Source organism: Schistocerca piceifrons, chromosome 7 (genome assembly GCF_021461385.2).
Source record: "Schistocerca piceifrons isolate TAMUIC-IGC-003096 chromosome 7, iqSchPice1.1, whole genome shotgun sequence".
In the NCBI taxonomy this organism is placed as follows: domain Eukaryota; kingdom Metazoa; phylum Arthropoda; class Insecta; order Orthoptera; family Acrididae; genus Schistocerca; species Schistocerca piceifrons.
Genome location: NC_060144.1, coordinates 36,433,378 through 36,451,254, shown reverse-complemented (window position 1 = coordinate 36,451,254; position 17,877 = coordinate 36,433,378). Strand labels below are relative to the sequence as shown.

The 17,877-nt window shown below is 40.4% G+C and overlaps 1 protein-coding gene across 3 annotated transcripts in view; it reads right to left on the bottom strand.

The window, feature by feature from the left end:
* LOC124804613 (tyrosine-protein kinase CSK) overlaps window positions 1–17,877 on the bottom strand; it is a 298,897-nt gene that overhangs the window by 133,892 nt on the left and 147,128 nt on the right. For all 3 annotated transcript variants that reach the window (XR_007017354.1, XM_047264813.1, XM_047264811.1), the window contains exons 3-4: window positions 10,380–10,599; window positions 5,644–5,778 (exon numbers count right to left, since the gene is read on the bottom strand). Coding sequence is in view for 2 of the 3 variants with exons in the window: in XM_047264813.1 (XP_047120769.1) it covers window positions 5,644–5,778; window positions 10,380–10,599 (355 nt within the window). In the remaining variant the exon portion in view is untranslated. The remainder of the gene's footprint in view (window positions 1–5,643; window positions 5,779–10,379; window positions 10,600–17,877) is intronic.

Below are 17,877 nucleotides of genomic sequence, written 5' to 3'. Positions count from 1 at the left end.
TGTATTGTGGATTCTGAGTCACAGTGCAGTTTGGCTTTTTTCACAACAACAAATATTGTCAGAGGTGCAAGCAGTGATAAGCAACAGATAAAAGTTGCAGGACTGACTACGGGTCAAAGTTATGACCTTCGAATTTTTAGTATGGCACTTTATCACTGACATGAGCTACCAAGTCACTCATTACATTGAATTGAATGAAAATCTTAAGAAATATCTTAAATTTTAGATGCCTCAACAAAGGAACATTCAATGTGGACTCTTCTGTCATACATTTTCTTTATTTTACATTATTTTTAATAGACAGTATGTTATGTCGTTTGCAGCAAACACTGGTGACCAATTTTTTGCTGGCGACATCATGAAACAGTCATTTCACTGACTTCCTAAACCTATCCATCCTACTCATATTTTCATGGTGATTCTTTCCAACCATGACTTTACTTGCCACTGACCTTTAAAATTTTATGGGCAGGAGGTTACATCTTTCAGGTGGTGATATCAAACAGCTAATATTTAAGGTTTATTTTCCTAGTTGTTGTTCATAATTTTTTAACTGTTCATGCATTTCAGAAATTCATCATCCCATGATGTAAAGCTTAAAACTTATGCATAAAGCATCTGTAATGAGACAATTAAAAAAATAATTTACAAAGGAAAATTCAATCAATAAAATCAGGTATGAGATAGATTTGCTGGTCTGCATTTACCTTCAGGAGGCAAATACACGTAAGTAAAAGTTACATACTACTCAGATTTCAGAACCAGCAGTTCGTTCTTACCTTCACCATCACTACAGATGGATCCCTCACACCCAGGTCTATGAGTGACCTGCCCTCCGTTTTATCCTTCTCCAATCTCTCCCTGTCTTTTCACTGCATGTTTGCAGATGACACAAGTATTGCAATAAATAGTATGTCGAGTGTAGTTCTAGAAAGATCTGCTAATGATATTTTCATGGATATTAATAAATGATTTAACGCCAACTCACCGACATTAAACTTCGAAAAGACTCACTATATGCAATTCAGAACCTGTAAGAGGTTTCCACCCAGCATATGCATAAGGTATGAAAAAGAGCAGATAGAAGAGGTTGACAGTCTTAAATTGTTGGGAGTATAACTTGATAATAAATTCAGTTGGGAGGAGCACACCACAGAACTGCAGAAATGCCTTAACAAATCTGTATTTGCAATTCGAGTGTTAGCAGACATAGGCGACACAAAAATGAAGAAGCTTGCATACTTTGCCTACTTTCATTCCATAATGTCATATGGTATAATATTTTGGAGTAACTCTTCAAGTCAAACAAAAGTTTTCAGAGTCCAAAAGTGTGTAATATGTATTATTTGTGGAGTAAATTCACGGATGTCCTGTAGAAACCTCTTCAAAGAACTGGCTATACTAACTACTCTCAGTATATTTACTCCTTAATGAAATTTGTCCTAAATAATATACCTCTTTTACCAACAAACAGCTCAGTTCATACATACACTACCAGGAACAAAAATGATCTGCACAAGGACTTAAAAGCACTTACTTTAGTTCAAAAAGGGGTCCATCGTCAATAATTTGCCAGCAAACATAAAAAATTTAGTTACAAATAAAGATCAGTTTAAAAGGAGCCTGAAAGACTTACTAGTGGCCAACTCCTCCTACTCCATTGACGAACTTTTTAATAGAAACAAATGATGTATTGTATATACTCATACTATTAGTATTGTTATTTCAGCTTAAAAATATTGACATGTTCCACATCCACGAGGATCTCCTCAGCACGGATCTATGGAACGAAAAACTAATATAATCTAAATAATCTAAGGAGACAACTGTTAGTTCCAAAAGATATGTAGCTTTTCATTATTAACTTATACAGGGTGAGTCACCTAACGTTACCACTGGATATATTTTGTAAACCACATCAAATACTGACGAACCGATTCCACAGACCGAACATGAGGAGGGGGGCTAGTGTAATTGTTTCATACAAACCATACAAAAATGCACGGAAGTATGTTTTTAAACACAAACCTACGTTTTTTTAAATGGAACCACGTTAGTTTTGTTAGCACATCTGAACATATAAACAAATACGTAATCAGTGCCATTTGTTGCATTGTAAAATGTTAATTACATCCGGAGATATTGTAACCTAAAGTTGACGCTTGAAACCTCCGACGTTCAGTTGCGTGTTGTAACGAACACGGGCCACGGTCGGCGAGCAGCATCTGCAGGGACATGTTTACGATGACGACCGTGTTTACAGGTGTGGCTGTAGTGCACTGTTGTGGTTTGGTCTAGCTGTCGCAGTGTCCGCATGTAGCGTTTGGTGCTATTGTTATTCTGCATTCGTCTCCGCACGCAGACCAACTGTAGTACACCATGTTACCAGACGTCTGTGATAGTGTAGTGTTGTAGGAACTGTGACCATGGTGTATTCGAACTCTGAAAAGGCGGAGGTGATACTCATCTATGGTGAGTGTCAACGAAATGCAGCTGAAGCCTGCAGGGTGTATGCAGAACGGTACCCGGACAGAGAGCATCCAACGTGCCGCACATTGCAAAACATCTACCGCCAACTGTATGCAACAGGTATGATCATAGCACGCAAACGGGTCCATAACAGGCCCATCACAGGAGAAGCGGGTGCAGTTGGTGTGTTAGCTGCTGTTGCCATGAACCCACACACGAGTACACAGGACATTGCGAGAGCCGGTGGACTGAGTCAAAGTAGTGTCATGCGCATACTGCATCGTCACCGCTTTCACCCGTTTTCATGTGTCGCTACATCAGCAATTACATGGTGATGACTTTAATCATCAAGTGCAATTCTGTCAATGGGCATTAACAGAGAATGCGTTGCAGTTCTACCTGTTTACCGATGAAACGGGTTTCACAAACGACGGGGCAGTGAATCTACGGAACATGCATTACTGGTCCATGGACAAACCTCGCTGGCTCAGACAGGTACAGCGACAGCGACCGTGGACTGTAAATGTATGGTGCGGAATCATTGGCGACCATCTCATTGGTCCTCACTTCATTGCAGGGGCCCGAACAGCTGCAACATACATCGCGTTTCTACACAATGATCTGCCAACGTTGCTCAAAAATGTCCCACTGGAAACGCATCGACGTATGTGGTATCAGCATGATGGTGCACCTGCACATTCCGCAATTAACACTAGGCTGACCCTTGACAGGATGTTCGACGGGCGTTTCATAGGACGTGGAGGACCCATAAATTGGCCAGCCCGTTCTCCTGATCTTACACCTCTGGACTTCTTTCTGTGCGGTACGTTAAAGGAGAATGTGTACCGTGATGTGCCTACAACCCCAGAGGATATGAAACAACGTATTTTGGCAGCCTGCGGCGACATTACACCAGATGTACTGCGGCATGTACGACATTCATTACGCCAGAGATTGCAATTGTGTGCAGCAAATGATGGCCACCACATTGAACATGTATTGGCCTGACATGTCGGGACACACTCTATTCCACTCCGTAATTGAAAACGGAAACCACGTGTGTACGTTTACCTCCCCTCATGGTAATGTACATGTGCGTCAGTGAAAAAGACCAATAAAAAGGTGTTAGCATGTGGACGTAATGTGCTGTTCCAGTCTCTTCTGTACGTAAGGTCCATCAGCGTTCCCTTTGGATCCCTACGTAATTCGGTGCTCTCCGATACACACGATCGAACAGCGGAGGAGTGGTACTCAAGCGTCAACTTTAGGTTACAATATCTCCGGATGTAATTAGCATTTTACAATGCAACAAACAACACTGATTACGTATTTGTTTATATGTTCAGATGTGCGAACAAAACTAACGGGGTTCCATTCAGAAAAACGTAGGTTTGTGTTAAAAAACATACTTCCGTGCATTTTTTTTTATGGTTTGTAGTTACCAATTACACTAGCCCCTCTCCTCATGTTCGGTCTGTGGAATCGATTCGTCAGTGTTTGATGTGGTTTACGAAATATATCCAGCGGTAATGTTAGGTGACTCACCCTGTATATGTCTACTGGCAGTGCTAAATATTTTACCTCCTGGAGGCAAGAATTGGCCAGCAGATTTGTCTCAATTTATTGGACATTCAGTGGCAGTGATGATGCATTTTAAGACAGTATGGATACACACTCGTTTCTTGAACCTCAAAAACAGTGTCAACAAAAAATGCATACACAATTTGATGTGTCATGGAGAATTTATTTTCCTATCTATGTAGTTACATTTCTGGGAAAAAGTAGTTATATGTTTCTTTCACAGATGGCAGTAGACATGTCAATCTAGCTGAGAAATCCAGTTGGTGGCAGGAGACTAATGTCAACATAGTGGACATACATTTGAGCATTGAACTGCAGAAGCCTGTTGTTATAACTGCTACTGAGAGTTTGAGAATATTGCTGCAGTTCAGAGACAGCAGAGACATGAATATGGGATTCATTCACCTACAAGGTTAACAACTACACAGCTATCATACAAATTCAAGGTCAATGGAACAGTGTGTGACGTGCCATCAAAGTGACCTCAAATGGCTCCAATGATAAATCCTCGAATGTGATGCTGGAACTGTTACAGCATTCATCACAAACATTTTCAAGGCAAGGTTCACGTGATATTGGTCTAACTGCTAGTATGGTCCAACACATTCTGCAGAGAAGCAGGCTGATGCACCAGCTAAATGATAACAACAAAAATCACAGTGTAGAATTTTGTGGATAGGTTCAGAGAATGGTGAATACGAACCAGGATCTACAGACAGCACAATGCAAACTTAATGGCACTATCAATTGGGTAATGGTGCACACTGGGTGCAAGACAATCTTGACAGTGCTGTTGAAAAGTCTGTGAAAATGCCTCGTGTGATTATGATGTGCAGTTTGACTCCTAGGGGACTCGCTGGGCCTTTCCACTTGACTGTACTGCAACAGCAGGAAACTTCATGATAATGCTAGCTGATTATATTCTCTCTTCCATTCATGCAATGAAAAGTAATTAGCAGCAAGATGGACCTCATCCCAATAATATAGGGATGTACAAGTGTATCTTGATCAATAGATACAAGGCTAGTAGATAGTACATATGGGATCAATCAAGTTTCCTGCACATTCACCAGACCTGAAACCACTCAGTTTTGTATAACAAGAGACAATGAAAGAGAACATGTACCACCACACACACTACATAATCTGGACCCACTTTGTGAAGAGATTTCAGTGTTGCATGCAGAAATCCAGTGAGACATTTTGTTGTAAAGTAAGGAATCTCTCTCGATTCATACTCCGAAATGCAATAATGATTAAAGTCAAAATATGAACATTACCTGTATCCACAATTTGGAAAACTTAGTTTTACCAGAAGCTATGAAAATAATTTTTTATGACAACTTTCAAAAGCGTTTACAGTTTTTGATGCACTTTGTATCAACCTTGGCTAACACAATAACAGGGCAACTTACCTATGCAATCACTCAAGGAGCATTTCAACAAAAAATAAATTACACTGTTTATTTAAACTCTTAATCCTTGTGTGAAAGTGTATAAAAAACGAAGTGTTATTCTGAAAAGAGCCCCACTCCTTAAACTTGTTTCACTGTTCTGAATAGATATACTATGAATTACAAAACACACTCTTACCTCCAGGTCATGATTAGGAATCACCCAGCCAGCAGCTACAAAAGCATTGGGATCCACACAGAATTCTTGCTTTCCTTTCTTTGGCAGACTTTTTGTAAGTTGTGTGCACAGCCCATCAGCATCTTGCTCATAATGCTGGAACAACCACCCTAACTCATCAGTTGTTTTGTTCTATTGTAAGTTACTGAAGTGGCATGCACTGTAGTGAAAAAACAACAACAAAATATACAAGAGCACTAAAAACCCAAAATATGAGTAAAATGAAGCAAAAGCTATAAACAGGCATTACATTTTTATCCACACTGACAGTGGCTATCAACTGATAAACTGAATCATAATTTGTTTTAAAAAACATCTAATGTTGTTCAACTATTTTCACATAGACAGAATAGCAGTACATTTCAGGTTTTCATGACATCATTTGTTACCCCTCCAAATGCTGGTGAAGCCTTGCAAGATACTATCATAAATGTATGTTATTCTGGTAATCTTTTAATATATTCACAGGATGACAAACCCCTAACATGAACACAATAAACTGTGCTCCAATGGATAATTCTAAAATTTTCAGTACCATTTTCATGAAAAACTGACAAATATTCATATTATATAATGATCAATTAATTATTTTAAAATTATTTCTTTCATGGTCCATGCTGAACAACAAAAGACAATCTCCACGTTCTTTGTTTCTATATTTCTTCCTGTTTTTCAGATTAGCAGGAGAAGTGAATATTTTTATTCTTACACTCTAATACCTGCAATATTTTTCAATGTGAGCTGCACTGGCTTTATGAAATAAAGGGGTTACTAAATTGCAGCAATTCCGATAAATGATACTAAGCTTCAATGACTTCCACCACCACCACCATTTTCACAGATTGTGAAACAAACTGATAGAAATGTGATCCTAGGGTTATCTCAGTGTGACTAGTTAATGGTGTTCTTCCAGGTGTTCCATCGAGTTGTTTCCATTTAATAGAAACAACAACTTGATAGAACACCTGGAAACAAACCCATGAACTTTCAGAAACATTACAGTGCCCACTACATAGGCAGAAAGTGAATACATTCAACATTTTGTCCTCTCTGCCTATAAATAGGGTGTGATGTTTGATGTGATCACAGTTAACAATACACTAAAAGAGTTGAGGAAGATACTGCACAAAGGTTTTCATCATGTGACAGTATGTCATTGAATGTTTAATACTCAAATGACCTTGCAGACAATATTAATGATAAAATCATGCTTTATGCAGATGATGCAGTTATCTACAAATCTACAATAAAGTACTACCTGAGAGAAGCTGCATACATATTCAGTCAGATCTTGATAAGATTTTAACATGGTGCAAAGATTGGCAACTTGCTCTAAAGGTTCACAAATGTAAAATTTTGCACTACACAAAAACGAAAAAAACATAGTCTCCTACGAATATAATATCAATGAGTCAATGTTGGAATTGGCCAACTCATACAAATACCTGGGTGTATATGAAATGGAATGATCTCATAGGTTCAGTTGTGGGTAAAGCAGCTGGTAGACTTTGGTTTGTTGGTAGAATACTGGAGAAGTGCAGTCAGTCTACAAAGGAGACTGCTCACAAATCACTTATGCAATCCATTCTAGAATATTGCTCCAGTGTATTGGACTTGACCAAACAGGAATAACAGTGGATATTGAACATATACAGAGAACAGCACAAATGGTCACAGGTTTGTTTGACCTGTGGGAGAGTGTCTCATAGATACTGAAGAAACTGAATTGGCAGAGTCTTGAAGACAGACAAACTATCCCCAGAAAGTCTATTAAATAAGTTTCAAGAAATGGCTTTAAATGATTACTCTAGGGATATAGTACAACCCCTATGCATCACTCATATAGGGATCGCGAGGATAAGATTAGAATAATCCTAAATCCTAATAGAATAATCCTAACCCTAATAACTGGTACAATGTGATGTACCCTCTGCCATGCACCTCACGTTGGTTTGCACAGTATACTCTCTTAAATGTCTCTCTCTCTTTTATGATAATCAAAATATAAAGAATCCAATTTTTCCTGTATCGTCCGAACAAGACACAGCCAGAGCAAAAGCATCACGGATGCAAAGATGCGAGCTGGTGCCAGTGCCGTAGACTTGCCACTTGCACGAGTTCACCAGCACCATGGGCAGCACAGATGATGAAGATATCAACTTCGCCTCAGCCAATTTCTGGCCAAGTACAATCCGCCAATGACCGGATGACAACAGACAGAAGCCTACCCGGAAGATAGAAGAGCAGCTCTCGTCCACTTAGTTGTAGATCATCGTCCAGGACTGACTTAGACGGGAAACGTCTTTTAGTGAACTCTTAGAAGTGAACAGACAGCTGTCAAACTGCATTTGCTATGTACTAAGAAGTTCACCTATGATTATATGCACTTAGCCACTGAGGGTGTTTTTGTGTTATATTACATGCAGTGTTGCAGACTTCCTAGTTCGACAAGTCACAAAGATAAGTAAACATTTAACTCATTTATGTGACTTTGTTACTAATTTGTTAAAGTGTTTTAGAACCTTCTTTCTCCTATCCTGTTACCTGATGCTGGGGCATAGTTGTGTAATAGTGGCAGAGAGAAATTGTCTTAGTGGTGTACTGCACCAGAAGCCGTTTCACAAACTCACAAACTCGGCCTATCATGACAACAGTGGCAACTTGGCCGACACAGCAGTAGTGACGAGGGCTTTACAAAACTGGTGATGAGAATTTACAAAAATTTTCTTTTAAAAAATTAATACTAAACCTGCGGGTAAAGTGCGGACTGTTATTGGTTCTTAAATTATGTAATGGAATAAATAATGTATCTTCTCTATCAACCTATTTCTTTCATTTTTAATATGTTTTTTGAATCTGGGGTTTTCCCTGAAGCATGCCAAACAGCTAAAGTGATATCAGTTTCTACAAATGGAGATAAGTATCTACCCCAAGCCTACTGGACAAATTTCTACTGCCTCAGTTTTCTCAATTTTTTTTTTACTCTCTAATGTACAACCAGCTAAATAATTATTCTGAAATGCATAATCTCCTCTCCAGCAGACAGATGGATTGAAACATGGTAAAAATACCACTACTGCTGTCATTGAAGGTTTTAACCAGGTGTTAACTGAATTTGAAAATTAGACTCTGGTATCGGTTATATTTTGTGATCTCAGCAAAACCTTTGACAGTGTAACATTTAACATCCTACTTGCAAAATTAGAATTTTGTGGCATACATAACCAATATTTAGCCATTATCAAATCATATCTATACATCAGTAGACAGTTTGTCTCAGTAAAAACATATACTCCTCACTGAAGAGAGTTCAGACAGACAAGTGTCCTAGATCTTCTTCTGTTCATCGTTGGAATTAATGATTTACCTCACCATGTAGGAGAAAATTCAGTAATGTGTTATGCAAAGGACATGGCACTGCTCTGAACTCTCCATGACACCATACAATTCCATCAGGCAACACACAAAAAATTAGAACCAGCAATGATGCGGTTTTCTTCTAATGAACTCCTTTGTAATCCTGATAAAACACAGGAACTAATTATACGGTTAACTACAACTGTGGACAATAAATCAGTAAAATTTTTAAGCTTTCACACTGATTCCAAATTAAATTGGGAGGAACACATTAGCTATGTTTGCAAGATAATACCATCAGTGTGTTATCTCACATGAAAACTGACATGCAGTCACTAATGAACACCTGTAGGTGACATATTTTGGCCTATTTCAATCACAAATTTCCTGCAGCATACTGGCATGTGGGCATGCTGCTTTGTCTGTGAAATTGTGGGGAAAAAGTATGAATGCAAAATAATGAGCAAACTTAGACCTCAGAAACACTGTATCCCATCTTTATCTAGTTCAAGATATTGTCTGTTGTTAACCTACATATCTACAAAACAATGTTTCATGTCAAAAGGAACTATAATTAGTTTGACACCAGACTAAACACACACCCTCACAATACTAGAGGCAAAATGGACTAAGATATATTGAGATTGCCACAAAGGCTACAACTCACAGAAAATAACATGTTTGAAACTTTTTAATAAACTTCAAATGCCTGTTCGGTCATAGCCCTATAATATTTTTAAGGCATTTAAAGCAGTTACTCAAATATCCACTTTACAAGACAGCAAAACTATTTGAAACAAACATTATTGACATTAGTTTTTAACAATATTACTAAAAAAATGTGTAATAGCTTCACTATAAAAATTATTGTATTTCTAATGTCCAAACCTATGCCACTGTTAAGTGGTCAATGATAAATAAATGTATCTCACAGCTGACTTGTAGCTTCACTATTTCAGATCTTGTCAAGAGGCAGTGAATCGGAAACGTTCTTTAGCCTTCATTCACAGCATGTGAAATTTTTGTAGTTTTATTCAGCACCAATATAAAGAATGAGGTTATCTCTTTGTTGGAATTGCCCAGATTCACAAGATTATTAGTTATGCATAGATGTCATTGCTAACTACACTGATCTATCCCTGTAAGCGAACATTACATCTCAAGCTGTGTAGTTTGTTTCTTCAAAATGTGTGTGTGGTATATATTTTTTTTTCTAAATCTGCACAAAATGATGATGATGAAGAAGAAGAAGATGTGACTAAGTACCCTGCCTTTTATAAGCTATATTATCTACTGCAAAAACACTACACATAAAATTTGTTAAATGTACGCCTGCTCACCTCTACGAGTTTAGCAAGATTTTCAAAGAATTCTTCATCATCAATTGTCAGCTGATGATCCTTGTACTTCACACGATAGTGCTCAACTTTACCCTGGTAGCAGACACACAATGTATAGTCTCCAGGGAAGTTGGTAGATTCGCGTACCAAAAAGAGTCCATCAGCTTTTGGTGAAAGGAGGGCTTCTGCTTCATCTCGTGATATCTTGCCATGAAACCATCTGCAAGAAAAAAATTAAATAAAGTTATTTAGCTTAACAGAACTCCAGATAGCAAGAAACAGAAGAAAAAATGAGAGCCTAGGCTACAGTCACCTAAGGAGTGTACAGTGTCACAGCGTAATTGTTCATCATCCTTCCAGTACATGTGCGACTCGCCGCACACACGTGCACGTGTACATGTGCACACCCTGCCACCTCCACACACGCACACGCCCAGGCCCACACCCACACACATACATACATAAAGCAATGGGGGACAGAGTGAGGCGGGAGCCATAGAGGGGCGGGAACAGGAAAGGGGGAGAGGGGAAGGGGGTTGAGGGAGATATGAGGGCGAATTTCACACTTTATCAGTTTTTGTATCTGGAGACCATGAAAATTACGAAATGGGAAAAATAAGGGGTAATATGCAAATAACAAAATAATCCTTAATGCTACTCCAGGACAGTAAATTGCAGGAAAAGAAGGGAGGAAATGCTTGACTACCGCAATTATCCCCTCCACCTCCGCTCCTACTTCTAATATCTGCACCGACAGCACATGGTGTTCTTGTTCTCTCTCTTTTTCCCATGCAATAACTTTCCCTTATTCCTGAAATGTGAACTGTGGTATCAATAGCAACGATGCCATGGCGAAAATACAAGTTCTAAAATTGGCACTACGACAGACACCAACGACAGCGCACTCTAGCCGGAGCGGGAGAGATCTACAAGATCAACTCCTGATTCTGCCCTTTTCATTAAGAGCAGATGGCCGGGACACTTCGCTTCAGTTTTGCTCTACATATGACGGGTCTCAGCGTCGCACCTCATTGCAAGTTATGTAACCATGCATTAACTTGTTTTTTGCACCAGTAAACCACTTTATCTTACGTGCAGTACCGAAGTATTTTTCCTGCTCCTGCTTGTACCCACACGCCGCCTTCCAGGTGGGATACAAAAGTTGGCGACGAGGTTCCCCCTTTCATTTCCTTTTTTGTTCGATACTGCTTTAGCATTTTTGTAATATCCTAGTGTGACCGTGTGGCTGAATGACTGTCTTTAAGTGTTAGCACCATTCGCTATAAGAATTTCATCTGTGTAAACCACAGCTTCACCACACGAACAGGCTTCGCTGTCCGATCTTGTACGTTTTCAGGCTTAGCAAATGACGCAGCTGCTTGCTGCCATAAATGGACTGGTTACACTACAAACTGCAGCTACCTCGGCACCTCTGACGCCACCGTCTGTACCGACGCCGTCGCCGACAGCACCGCCATTTCGTGCCTTCAATCCTGACGTTGAACACTGGCCAGAATACATCACCCAACTTGAGGCACACTTTGCAGCTTACGACATACCAGGTACAGAGCGGCTTGCCTTTTTCATTGCCAACGCGGATGTTGTGTTATACTGTGTGCTCGTCAAGTTGTTTCCCACTACCTGTCCAGAAACTAAAACTTACGACAAAGTGATTGACGCTTTGAACTCCCACTTCCATGACAGCGTAAATGTGGTGGCTGCATGCTACAAATTCTTTCGCCTCCGGCATGGCCCTATTCAATCAAATAAATCTTGGTTAGCGGACCTTCAGGGACTAACTACTGATTGTGACTTTAATTGCTCGTGTGGATGCTCTTATGTGGATATAATGATTTGAGACGCTATTGCGCAGCATGTGGCGGATCACCACATCCGCGAACAAATCCTCAGATTTAAAAACCCGTCTTTGCAGGAAGTAGTGGACTTGCTAGACAGACAAGATACATTAGACATGGCTACTTCCGCGTTCAACGTGACCCCAGGTGTGTGTGCGTTCCCTCCCACTGCACGCAAAATTGGCAAAACTGGAGGCTTCGCGGCTTCTGCTGCCTCAGCCCGCAGCTCCACCGACGGCGCCTCCGCCGCTCATGCCTCCACGGGTGCACCTGCCGTCATCGCCGCTACCGGTCCAGTCACCTGCACCGGACGGGCACCTCTCGCCGCCGCCACGGCCCCACCTTTGCCGTCGCCATCACAACCAGTGGATGCTGAGGCTGCCGTCATGCCGCCGTAATTGGCCGTGGAGGTCGCTTTCCCGCCTCCTCATCTGAGCTTACCCAGTGGCGGTGTGCAGCCTGGGCAGGTTTTCCATGGGGCATTTTTCTCGCCCACTCGCAAGCAATTCGTGGTCGCAGGTACACAGCGTGCCCCGGCAGTTCCGCTGTCCGCCCCCTCAGTTCCACTGTCCGCCCCCTCAACTGTGCCGCCCCTGGGTCCCTCCACCCGCCGTCAGAAGTCATACTCCACGGCGGTGCGTCATTTCAGGGAGGAGGGTAGTGGTATCGACAGCAACGATGCCACGGTGTAAATACAAGTTCTAAAGTTGACACTATGACAGACACCAACGACAGCGCACTCTAGCCGGAGCGGGAGAGATCGACAAGCTCCGCTCCTGATTCTGCCCTTTTGATCAAGAACAGACAGCCGGGACACTTCACTTAAGGTTTGCTCTACATACGATGGGTCTCAGCATCGCACCTCATTGCAAGTTATGTAACCATGTATTAACTTGTTTTTTGCACCAGTAAACCACTTTTACTTACGTGCAGTACTGACATATTTTTCCTGCTCCTGCTCCTACCCATGCACTGCCTCCCAGGTGGGATACAAGATGAACTGCTTGAAATTCCAAATGTTGGGAATGTAATATATGCATATTTTAAAATAGCGAAAACAGTTTTCCCGTAGCACTACTCAAGTCCTTTCTGTTTTGTGTACAAAAAGTCAAATAGGTCAAACAATAATACATTGGTGAGTCACCATGCAATACTGGTATATCTACATGTATTGCCTAATAGGAAATTGCTACCAGGCAACACAGTATTTGCATAAAAAAGTAGGCAAATGGAATAAATAAAAATTCATAACAAACATTTAAAAAGACACCCTATTAGACGGGAAAAGATAACAGGAAAAACTAAAAAAGTAAAAACATCCAAATAAACAGTAAAAAATAACAGAGCTAAATTGTGTAGCTAACTGGCACAATGTAAGGGCACCTTTGTCTATGCCTGTCAATGACTCAATGCTTATGCTATCGATGAGTGGTCTCCTTTATTCCAAATTACTTACGGAAATAAAGAGAGAGAGAGAGAGAGAGAGAGAGAGAGAGAGAGAGAGAGAGAGAGAGAGAGAGGGAGAGTTACAAAAACCTACGGTAGATTAACAAGACAGAGCAACTAGGGAAACCATATGGCTTAATTAGGAACGTCTCAAACAAGGAATGTATTTAAAGAAATGCAAACCTGGAGTACCGAAGCACAATGGCTAAGAAGCAATGTTTGCAACCCTCTGAATGCTCAACAATGGATTTTAGCCAGAAAAGCAGTTGGAACAAGATAAATGAAACACTGTTAGAAAATGAGTTGCAACAGAGAAATTTATAGGAAAACATACGGAATATATTAACTGTGGATGAACTCTATAGGACAGCTTCACTGAGCAAGTATTTGGGTACATGTGGAACGAAATTCAACAGCAGTAAATCAGGAGGCAGGCAGTAAATCATAGGTATCCTGGAATAGCGATTAGTTGCTCCACTGCAGTATTCCCAAACACCTGGGTGCAAAACTGGAGTCATTCTGTCATTCAAGCACCACTATCTGTATCAAGCAGAACATTTATACTATGAATCAGTCTGTGTGCATGAACTTTTCTATCCCTAGTACATCTTACACCTTTTTTTGTTCTTCATTAAATAAAGACAGATTCGTATCCACTATAAACAATAACTACCTGATACCAACAGGCATTGCAATGCCAAACATTATTTGATGATAGCAGCACAAAATTAGAACAAACTAACTAAATTTAGCAGTATATTTTTGAAATTGCATGCAATGAAGTGTGGGTGTTATTAGAACTGCATCTGTTGAGTAAATAAAGGATAATTCCAACAGACATAGAAGCCAGCCAATGATTTATTCTCTTGAAATTTCAGACACCTATTTTTACGTCTCTTTTAGTGTTAGATTCCCGTAAATTGTATTTCTGTTCACTGGTGATCCAACTTTGGTGGCACTGTGCACATTGTTTACAATGTCAAGTCCTGAAAATGCCTCTGTCCAATGATAAACTTACTGAGCCTTCAAAAGTTGATTACAGAAAAATAAACATTTCTATGCAAAAAAAATCCCCCCCCCCCCCCCCATGAACCATGGACCTTGCCGTTGGCAGGGAGGCTTGCGTGCCTCAGCGATACAGATAGCCGTACCGTAGGTACAACCACAACGGAGGGGTATCTGTCGAGAGGCCAGACAAACGTGTGGTTCCTGAAGAGGGGCAGCAGCCTTTTCAGTAGTTGCAAGGGCAACAGTCTGGATGATTGACTGATCTGGCCTTGTAACAATAACCAAAACGGCCTTGCTGTGCTGGCACTGCCAACGGCTGAAAGCAAGGGGAAACTACAGCCGTAATTTTTCCCGAGGGCATGCAGCTTTACTGTATGATTAAATGATGATGGCGTCCTCTTGGGTAAAATATTCCGGAGGTAAAATAGTCCCCCATTCGGATCCTCGGGCGGGGTCTACTCAGGAGGACGTCGTTATCAGGAGAAAGAAAACTGGCGTTCTACAGATCGGAGCATGGAATGTCAGATCCCTTAATCGGGCAGGTAAGTTAGAAAATTTAAAAAGGGAAATGGATAGGTTGAAGTTAGATATAGTGGGAATTAGTGAAGTTCGGTGGCAGGAGGAACAAGACTTCTGGTCAGGTGACTACAGGGTTATAAACGCAAAATCAAATAGGGGTAATGCAGGAGTAGGTTTAATAATGAATAGGAAAATAGGAATGCGGGTAAGCTACTACAAACAGCATAGTGAACGCATTATTGTGGCCAAGATAGATGCGAAGCCCACACCTACTACAGTAGTACAAGTTTATATGCCAACTAGCTCTGCAGATGACGAAGAAATTGAAGAAATGTATGATGAAATAAAAGAAATTATTCAGATAGTGAAGGGAGACGAAAATTTAATAGTCATGGGTGACTGGAATTCGAGTGTAGGAAAAAGGAGAGAAGGAAACATAGTCCGTGATTATGGATTGGGGCTAAGAAATGAAAGAGGAAGCCGCCTGGTAGAATTTTGCACAGAGCACAACATAATCATAGCTAACACTTGGTTTAAGAATCATGAAAGAAGGTTGTATACATGGAAGAACCCTGGAGATACTAAAAGGTATCAGATAGATTATATAATGGTAAGACAGAGATTTAGGAACCAGGTTTTAAATTGTAAGACATTTCCAGGGGCAGATGTGGACTCTGACCACAATCTATTGGTTATGAAATGTAGATTAAAACTGAAAAAACTGCAAAAAGGTGGGAATTTAAGCAGATGGGACCTGGATAAACTGAAAGAACCAGAGGTTGTACAGAGTTTCAGGGAGAGCATAAGGGAGCAATTGACAGGAATGGGGGAAAGAAATACAGTAGAAAAAGAATGGGTAGCTTTGAGGGATGAAGTAGTGAAGGCAGCAGACGATCAAGTAGGTAAAAAGACGAGGGCTAGTAGAAACCCTTGGGTAACAGAAGAAATATTGAATTTAATTGATGAAAGGAGAAAATATTGAAATGCAGTAAATGAAGCAGGCAAAAAGGAATACAAACGTCTCAAAAATGAGATCGACAGGAAGTGCAAAATGGCTAAGCAGGGATGGCTAGAGGACAAATGTAAGGATGTAGAGGCTTATCTCACTAGGGGTAAGATATATACTGCCTACAGGAAAATTAAAGAGACCTTTGGAGAGAAGAGAACCACTTGTATGAATATCAAGAGCTCAGATGGAAACCCAGTTCTAAGCAAAGAAGGGAAAGCAGTAAGGTGGCAGGAGTATATAGAGGGTCTATACAAGGGCGATGTGCTCGAGGACAATATTATGGAAATGGAAGAGGATGTAGATGAAGATGAAATGGGAGATACGATATGGCGTGAAGAGTTTGCAAGAGCACTGAAAGACCTGAGTCGAAACAAGGCCCCCGGAGTAGACAACATTCCATTGGAACTACTGACGCCCATGGGAGAGCCAGCCCTGACAAATCTCCAGGATCTGGTGAGCAAGATGTATGAAACAGGCGAAATACCCTCAGACTTCAAGAAGAATATAATAATTCCAATCCCAAAGAAAGCAGGCGTTGACAGATGTGAAAATTACCGAACTATCAGTTTAATATGTTACAGCTGCAAAATACTAACACGAATTCTTTACAGACGAATGGAAAAACTAGTAGAAGCCAACCTCGGGGAAGATCAGTTTGGATTCCGTAGAAACACTGGAACACGTGAGGCAATACTGACCTTACGACTTATCTTAGAAGAAAGATTAAGGAAAGGCAAACCTACGTTTCTAGTATTTGTAGACTTAGAGAAAGCTTTTGACAATGTTGACTGGAATACTCTCTTTCAAATTCTAAAAGTGGCAGGGGTAAAATACAGGGAGCGAAAGGCTATTTACAATTTGTACAGAAACCAGATGGCAGTTATAAGAGTCGAGGGGCATGAAAGGGAAGCAGTGGTTGGGAAAGGAGTGAGACAGGGTTGTAGCCTCTCCCCGATGTTGTTCAATCTGTATATTGAGCAAGCAGTAAAGGAAACAAAAGAAAAATTCGGAGTAGGTATTAAAATCCATGGAGAAGAAATAAAAACTTTGAGGTTCGCCGATGACATTGTAATTCTGTCAGAGACAGCAAAGGACTTGGAAGAGCAGTTGAATGGAATGGACAGTGTCTTGAAAGGAGGAAATAAGATGAACATCAACAAAAGCAAAACGAGGATAATGGAATGTAGTCGAATTAAGTCGGGTGATGCTGAGGGAATTAGATTAGGAAATGAGACACTTAAAGTAGTAAAGGAGTTTTGCTATTTGGGGAGCAAAATAACTGATGATGGTCAAAGTAGAGAGGATATAAAATGTAGACTGGCAATGGCAAGGAAAGCATTTCTGAAGGAGAAAAATTTGTTAACATCGAGTATAGATTTAAGTGTCAGGAAGTCATTTCTGAAAGTATTTGTATGGAGTGTAGCCATGTATGGAAGTGTAACATGGACGATAAATAGTTTGGACAAGAAGAGAATAGAAGCATTCGAAATGTGGTGCTACAGAAGAATGCTGAAGATTAGATGGGTAGATCACATAACTAATGAGGAAGTATTGAACAGGATTGGGGAGAAGAGAAGTTTGTGGCACAACTTGACCAGAAGACGGGATCGGTTGGTAGGACATGTTCTGAGGCATCAAGGGATCACCAATTTAGTATTGG